This window comes from Fonsecaea monophora (genome assembly GCF_001642475.1).
Source record: "Fonsecaea monophora strain CBS 269.37 chromosome Unknown Scaff104, whole genome shotgun sequence".
In the NCBI taxonomy this organism is placed as follows: domain Eukaryota; kingdom Fungi; phylum Ascomycota; class Eurotiomycetes; order Chaetothyriales; family Herpotrichiellaceae; genus Fonsecaea; species Fonsecaea monophora.
In genome coordinates this window covers 51,234-58,982 of record NW_019174035.1, presented here as the reverse complement: position 1 = coordinate 58,982, position 7,749 = coordinate 51,234, and the positions used below count along the sequence as shown (strand labels likewise).

At 52.1% G+C, this 7,749-nt stretch overlaps 3 protein-coding genes across 3 annotated transcripts; 1 reads left to right on the top strand and 2 right to left on the bottom strand.

Moving 5' to 3' along the window:
* AYO21_09869 (hypothetical protein) lies at positions 1-1,242 on the top strand (the record flags this gene model as incomplete). The annotated part of the gene is made up of 2 exons (XM_022659798.1): positions 1-237; positions 331-1,242. 2 exons carry the CDS (start codon positions 1-3, stop codon positions 1,240-1,242), a joined length of 1,149 nt encoding a protein of 382 aa, XP_022507894.1.
* Positions 1,243-1,721: 479 nt separating this feature from the next.
* Positions 1,722-3,163, bottom strand: AYO21_09868 (hypothetical protein; the record flags this gene model as incomplete). The annotated part of the gene is made up of 2 exons (XM_022659797.1): positions 1,722-2,853; positions 2,910-3,163. 2 exons carry the CDS (start codon positions 3,161-3,163, stop codon positions 1,722-1,724), a joined length of 1,386 nt encoding a protein of 461 aa, XP_022507893.1.
* A 2,895-nt stretch (positions 3,164-6,058) lies between these two features.
* AYO21_09867 (hypothetical protein) lies at positions 6,059-6,987 on the bottom strand (the record flags this gene model as incomplete). The annotated part of the gene is made up of 2 exons (XM_022659796.1): positions 6,059-6,351; positions 6,405-6,987. The coding sequence occupies 2 exons, from the start codon at positions 6,985-6,987 to the stop codon at positions 6,059-6,061; spliced, it is 876 nt and encodes a 291-aa protein (XP_022507892.1).
* Between the last annotated feature and the right edge of the window lie 762 nt (positions 6,988-7,749).

Genomic DNA, 7,749 nt, shown 5'->3' with positions numbered 1-7,749 from the left:
ATGACACCAAAGGTTACAAAGCACAAGCAGGAGAGGGTGAGCATAAAGAAGAGTCGGCAATTGCATCAGAACATAAACGGCTGGAGAGTCGCCGATGACGCCGCACAAGAGAGTGGCCCTGGTATCGCGCATCCCGAAACAACCATCACGAACACCAAGTACCCGCTTCTTGAGACTTGGGAAGAGCTTGGAGTAGCCGAAGCCGAAAAGATCACTCACAAACACAAGCACATCACAGTAGGTCTTCTGGGCATTCTTCGCTGGCAATGCATATGTCCTAGTCCAGAACTCCGTCCTCGTCCTGCGGTGTTATGCTGACATTTTTTCCAGGGGTGGTTGCTGCCGGAAATTCTGCCAGTCCTGGTTCATGTCGCAGCTCCCCAAGCAGGCCGCTTCACACGGGAGGTACAGTCCGACATTGACACTATGAACTCCATCGAAGCTGTCAAGGATCTTGTGAAGGACAGCCTGATTTTCGAACTCAAGCGCACCAACATCGAAGTAAGCAAGACCCGATTTGCTGGATTGATGGTATACGGGCCTTCCACCGAGTTCAGACGCGAAACCATCAAGAGCTTCACACGTGGGCTTTTCCTTCAAGAGGCCGCCTTCAAAAAGTGGTGGCTGACTGTCAATATGTCCCACCGAGTACCGGGTGACATGGTCAAGATCGCAGTTGTCTTGTGGCATGCAGACGAGGCGGCCGTGAAACAAGTCACGTTGCCCAACTTTTGGACCGACGAGACCACCAGGATACTGGGAAACCACCTGGAGAAGCTCGAGATGCCAGGCTGGGACCTCGATATTGAGAAGGGCTGTTGCAACTATGTCAAAATGCAACGACAGGTGTTGGAAGCAAGAACGAGGGCCGTGGAAGCTGAAACAAAAGCAATGAAAGCCAATGATCTGGGGGGAGTGTGGCAGAAGGAGAAGGGAGACCTGGAAACTCGAATGAAAAAGCTTGAAGCGAGCAGTCATGGTTTGGAGCAAATGGTGGACAAATTGACTAAATCGAAGGATGCTCTTGTGCACGCCATCGAAGCGTACGATATGGAGGAGGTCGCTCGTCTTGTGGCTAATTGGAAGAGGAGCAGCAGGCGCAGAGTCAAGTCCAAGACTCAAACGCCTGTTGACGCGGGCGAAACTTCTGGTAATGAGGAAGAGATACCAGCGAGACTGGAAGATGTGGAGATGGCCGATGACTGCGACGATCCCAAAGATAGCGACTATGTTGAGGAGTAATTCGACGTTCGAAGGGAAATCTGTTCTAATTCGATCATGATGGTGGATGGTGGGTGGAAGATGGGATGAAGACGAGGATGAGGATGTGATAGTGATGAGATGACAAGATGTTTGTGACAGAATTGCGCAGCCAAACACATTGGGCGCAGTTGGCCGTGGACGAAGTTGTGCCACATGCCGCAGTTTGACTGGCACCTGCGCCACCACCATCACCTTGATCCCTACCACCACTGCCGCTACCATGGCCTATGTACTTCTTATGCCCATACGAACTGTCCGCGGAAATTCGGTAGAGTTGAAATAAACCTCTCGCTCCAGACTTCACCATGCAAAACTTCATTTCTTCCCTGTGAATCCATCTATATCCCGTATGCAATGAAATTTGTTCAAGTGGAGTCTATGTCTATCTATCACTAATACAAGTAAACACAGGTCGTCGCGAAACTGGCTTTTTCCTGCCAAATGGCCCTCATTCCCAACTACACTTTCTTCCTCAGATCAGTGCCAACCAGGTATATCCGAGCTATGAGGAAGAAGAAACACCCAACAAGACAGACACAACCGCCAAAGAGTTGAAGGTACAGAAAGCCTCCGTGATCGCGAGTGATCAAGGCGCCTCCGATTGGCGACCCCGTCAACGCCCCTATCGAACCCGCGGCAAAGACCGTGCCTGTCCGCACACCAATCTCCCTGATTGGGGAAACTTGTGCAATCAGAGCAGGCGTCAGCCCAATGGCAGCACCTGAGGCAAAACCAAACAATGGGGCAAACACGAGTTGGCCTGCGTTGCTCGTGGCGGGGATCCACACAGCCAGGATTAAAATGGCTGTCAGAGTGCAAAAGACAGTCATGACGTTGAAGCGCCCAACTCGATCACCCAACAACCCTGGTAATGTCCGACCAAAGACAGAACCGGCATTCAGGATGGAAACGAGGTACTGAGCTAGCTCGAGCGACATTCCCCTGCCGTTGGCCACGGCTGTGACGAAGGAGAATACCGGGAACATGCCCCAGTAAAAGAAGAAAGTGGCAAGAGTGAGCAGGATCATGGGGACTTCTTTGAGGGGCCGGAGGAAGGCCATGATGCTCCAAGGACGCCGAGACGGAGGGAACCGAGAGCGCAGCGTGAAGACAGCAAAGGTGCAGAGGCCCAGAATGAGAAAGGCGCAGGTCCGCATGGCCCACGGAAACCCTGTCTCCTCGATCATGCGACTAACAATGATGGGAAACAGGACACCGCCGAGAGAGCTGCCTGCAGCGGTGATTCCAATGGCCATACCACGTTTGTGAAAGAACCATGTCGAGACACACGAGACCGCCGGGGTGAAGATGCAACAGGCACCAATGGCACTGCAGACGCCCTGGCTGAGGAGGAACTGATAGTATTCCTTGGAGAGGGAGGCCATCATCAAGCCGAAAACATGCAGAAAGCTACCGACAATGAGTAGCTTGGTTGGGCCATAGTTGTCGAAGATGAAGCCGGCCACAGGTCCTGTGGCGAGCATAAAGAATGTTTCTAGCGACGGAATCCAGGCAACGGTGCTGGGTGAGTATTGCTTCAACTCGGCGCGCATGTAGTAGTCTTGGAAGACTCCGATACAGTTGATCCATCTGGAAACAGGGATGTCAGTGTTCATGTTCCACCATAAACAGCGAGGACCACATACCCCCAGGAAACGAAAAAGCAGGCGCTGGCGGCAGCGACCGTGAGCCAGGCTTGTGCACCGCCGTCCGGGAACGACGACGGGTCCATCCACGGGTTGGCAGGCTTTGGAGTCTCATTTTGGGCGGGCTGATCGAGCGACGACTTCTCGGTAGGTGAAGCCGAGACATCTTTGTTGATGGGGACAACAAGACTTTCCTGAGGTTCGGACTCTGGCTCCTCGCGGATGGGGATCTGCTTCTCCAGGTCCTGCGACATGGCGACGATGGTCGGAAGAGTCGAGTCAAATCAAGGGGAGGTTTAAGTGGTAGTTGTTTTCTGCCGCTCGAACAGACCAGAATAGGCTGTGGGAAGAAACCGTGGGAGGCGCGAGCTCGCTCTCTCTTTTTGTATCTCAAGGCTAACAGAAAGAGGAAGAGAGGCAGATCTGGGAGAAAAGGCTAAGCTGGACCTAAAAGCGATCCCCTGATTTATCATTGATATATCGAAAAGTCGGAAGCCAGATCGAAATGCACCCGAGATGACCATACAATTGGACGCTTCGGCCTTTGCGAAAGAGCGAAGCACCGCCATGGAAGCAATTTTGAACAATGATTAGATTAGATGGGGCTGCTTTATTGGACGGGACAACACGAAGCCGTTGAAGACCCTGTCGTTTCAGAAAGTCGCCGGCCTGAGTTTGTACGATCCAGCTTGCCAGCAACGCGGTTCGCTGCGGGCTCGCTCGTAACGGCAGACGAGCTCGGTCGTTAGCTCGCTCATAAGCTCGGTCAATGACTCAGCAAGTTGGCACTCAGCTAGAGCAGTGAGCAGTGAACCGAGTAAGGCCGTGGCATCGAATCCTCTGCTTCTCGATTAACAGAACTTTGCATAGTGGAAACCAGCGGACTTCCGTTTCTGATCAATCTCGAGAGGCCGTAACCATCTCGGCTGTCACCAGGGGAGCGGAGATAACAGACCAGTCCCGCCGTTGATCAACAGAAGCTTTTCCGATAAGGGGATGCGGTGTTCGCCATGCCGAATTTTCAGATCTCCAGCCGAGCTTGTTTGTGGCCGAGATGCTTGGCCAACAATCGACGCGACCCTGGCGACTTAATAAAAGATGGACACTTTGGCGCCATTCACGGAGTCTTTTAAGTAAAATTTTGGCCAGGTGGACAGTGGACACGCTTCAAGAATCATCCGTGACTCGATCCTTACATGTTCGGCGCGGGCATTATCGATGGGCATTTTCTGTGGCGATTGGGGCATGAGCCAAGAAGCAGACAGAGTGGTACGAGTCTCGGTGCCTTTTATATTATGGGTGAAATAGGGGCCAGATGACACCCACGTGGTAAGGCTGGATGTCAGCAAGGAAGTCAGCCGGCACTCCTTGACACGTGGAAAATGACGCCAGACAACACTCAATGGGAATCTTCATTTCTACAGAATCTCAGACTAGATGGCGCTCACTGACAACCTATCCAACCTCATTATATCGGCATCGTTCATTATAGCGTGGTGGGTTGTATCCTGACCCTGTCTCCCCAGTTTCTGCTGTGTATCTTCCGTGTCGGCAAATCTATCTCATCGCCATATAGGTGGCAGTAGCCTCCCTCCTCGTGGTCTTCTGTTCCATGGTCTCGGGTGGGACGCGGGTTTTCTCCTTTTTGTTCTTGGGGTGCAGCAGAGCCTTGAGACTCGACATGGTCGAAGTGCTCTGGATGGAGGCAGTCTCGGCGTTCAAGCTCGCAGACTTGGATTTGTCGTTCGCTGGGGATGACATTTTGATTGAGGTGGGGCTGGGAGGTATTATTGCGGTGTGGTTTTGTTGTTGAGTTTGGTTGAGATGAAGGGCGATGTCTACTCTCTCCTATATATGTAGGGCGGTTGGCCTGACAGAGACGAACTGTTCTTGTCGCGTGGAGATGGTTTCAAGAGGAGGTGGAACGGCTGAGGTAAGATACGATGCAGTTTGTGTGATGAGTTGGACGCCGAGCTTTTCCTGGCGGGAGGGCAAGTCGCTAGGTGGGTAGATTGGTATATAGGGAGGTATGCAAGTTGACGGACAAGCAGACAAATAGACACAACAAGCCAGGCAGGCAGGTCTCTTTATACAGACAGGAATTAGTCAGTCATCTGCTCGCTTCGCTCGTCGCTCGTCCGCCCTTTTGCAACAGACTTTTGATGGAATTAGTCCCGCTCCACACAGTGAGATGCACGCAGTACTCGTCGCTTATGGTCTCTGTCTTTCTACAGTACCTACTTGTCCAGCGTTGGAGAGAGTAGTGGATAGTGTTGTGATGAGTGGTTGATCTCGTTGTGCCTTGTCCCCTCACCAGTCCCTATTCCCATAACCCGACAGAATGATTATTCGCACTCGATACAACTCTTTGCGTACTCCTTAGGTACGTACCACGAGTTCTCGTGCTCATAGCTGTGAAGTTTGAGGTGAAATGGTTCGTAGAGAAATACCGTATCGAGACTGGCGTGACTCGCGTGACTAATGCCTGGGGCGCCTGGGCGCTTGGTGGCCTCTAGTTCGGTGCTTGGCCATTGTTGCCTGGCCTTGGCAGTGGGGTTTAACTTGCTCTGGCTCGCTGGGGAATCGACAACGGCGCATCTGGAAGGGTTTGGGAGTCATAATCTATATACTGTACGCAAGTACGTCGTACTCGTTAGTAGGTAGGGTACACATGATGCGACAGCCAGCAACGAGACGGAGATCTACGAGCATTTACTACCGTAATTAGGTTGGTAGGTATCCATCTTCTCCAAAGTAGGGAGTGAGTCCGAGCATGAGCATGAGCATGAGAATGAGGAAAGATAAGGCAGGTAGGTACCTTATTGCAGAGTGAAAGGAGAGAAGGAGCACAGGGGCTACGTGGCTACCTAGGTATGTTGCAAAGTTTGTGGCAAGTACGAATACGAGTCAGTTCCCTTGAACCTTTCCTACTCATCTATTCAACTCAAGAACTGACTTGACTGAAAGATTTGATTGGTCCCTGCGTACACAAGACCAGTCCCTGATGCTACTCCCACAGGCCACTTGTTTTAGTATTGCCGAGTCAAGGATATCTCTACCGAGTTCATCGTCCCATGCACAAAGTCAAATACTCCCGACTTTCTGATATGAACCAGTACAGCTTATACTGTAACTCGGCATGGCGATGTTTAGATCTCCCTCTCGGCGCCCCGATAAACCGTGCGGCAGATGACATGGGTGAGTTGTTCCATTTTGTGCTCCCATTTCCCAAGCTCATCCTTTGTATATTTCGCTTCTGTCATGTTCCCTCGTCTATCGACAGTAGGGTTGAAGAGCACCGGATCATCCACAGGGATCTTGTTGAACATCCACTCGATAGTCGTTCGCGTGTTACCCTTGGCCGCCAAATGCACACACGCCTTGAACTTTTTGTCGTGGTGCCGTTCAAGGAGAACGGGCACGGTGAATGAATAAGGGACGCCTGTCTTTCGCTGTTGGTTTCCAGCAGAGTCCATCCGCAGGCCGTGTGGGCACCAGCGTCGATGCCCTCGCCAAAATGCGTCCCTCCAGTGATGGTGGTGGCATCGTGAATATCACGGCCGCCAGTTTTGCTGAGTGATGCCTCTACCCCGATGCTCACAAAGGGGATTCCCGCGACGCCGAAGTTGACATTTCCTCCCTTTACAACATCCTCGTGGTCTGCGGTAGGCCCAATGGTCCAGCGGTCGTCTAACCCAACAGCCAAGACTGTAGGGACAGCATCCTCGCGATCCTCGGCAAAGAACTCGATATCTATACGAGCGCGGATAAGCCGTCGGCCGTGCTTGATAGGATCCAGGCGGAACTTGAACACCATCAGGGTAGCCGACGGCGATTCGGGAGTCTTGTTCAGTTTCCCGTGGAGAACACTGATGAGGAAGCATTGAATCGTACAGGCCTTTGTGAGGCGCTCCATGACAATGCGCCGCTGCCATTCTGTCAGGGACTGGTTCTTGACATGAAATGTATCGTCATCATCACCACTGACGAAGAGCGGAGCCTCAAATAACATGGGACTATTCTCGTCGTTATCCGCAGCCAAGCCCCGCACGTTGTGCTCAGCCTCGTGGAACGCCATGATGAGTGATGAGGTGATATTGAGGCGACGGCAAGGCCGCGCGAGCAGGTCACTGAGGCTAACGCTATTTAAGATGGATTAGATGAACATAGCGGCTCGACAGGATTTTGAGAGGCAGAAAAGGGAGTGGGTTGACTTGACAAGGCACAGCCCGACAGCATTTTACGCACGTCATTCCTGTGCCAATTACAATGACAATGACAATGGACTGGGGCATTGATATTTGGGCACCGAGACGCATCATTGTGCCAATGACAATCGAGACACCTGCATGACCTCCCCTCGGCTCAATGCATCGATTCCTCGTATTCGGGGAGGTGGTGGGAGGCAGCAAAGCAGTGGCACCTCACACCATGCGTGACACTTAAACTACTCAGTACCGAGTACACATTACTCGGTCAGACGCATTCATTACTCTCGGCGAGCTACACGCCATTTACACACCTACGTCGATACCTACATACCTACTACTCTCGCAACGTGGAACCAAGGGTTCTAGTCATTGCTTTGGCAATGGATCATTCAAAACCTCGCGTAGAACTTACGTCAATAGCGAATGTGCTGTCGCCGCCCAGCTCTTGTCCCGATCCAGCTCTAGTCCTGTTTGAGACTGTTTTGGAGCGCGCCAAAGAGATCGAAAAAATGCCAGAAACCGAGAACGCCAGCCGGCGTCAGCGGTCGAAGCAACTCGTCGCAGAGCGCGGTGACAGCCTTGTGATGGCCACCAGCAGGTTGCGGGGTGAAAATTTTCTGCATTTTCTA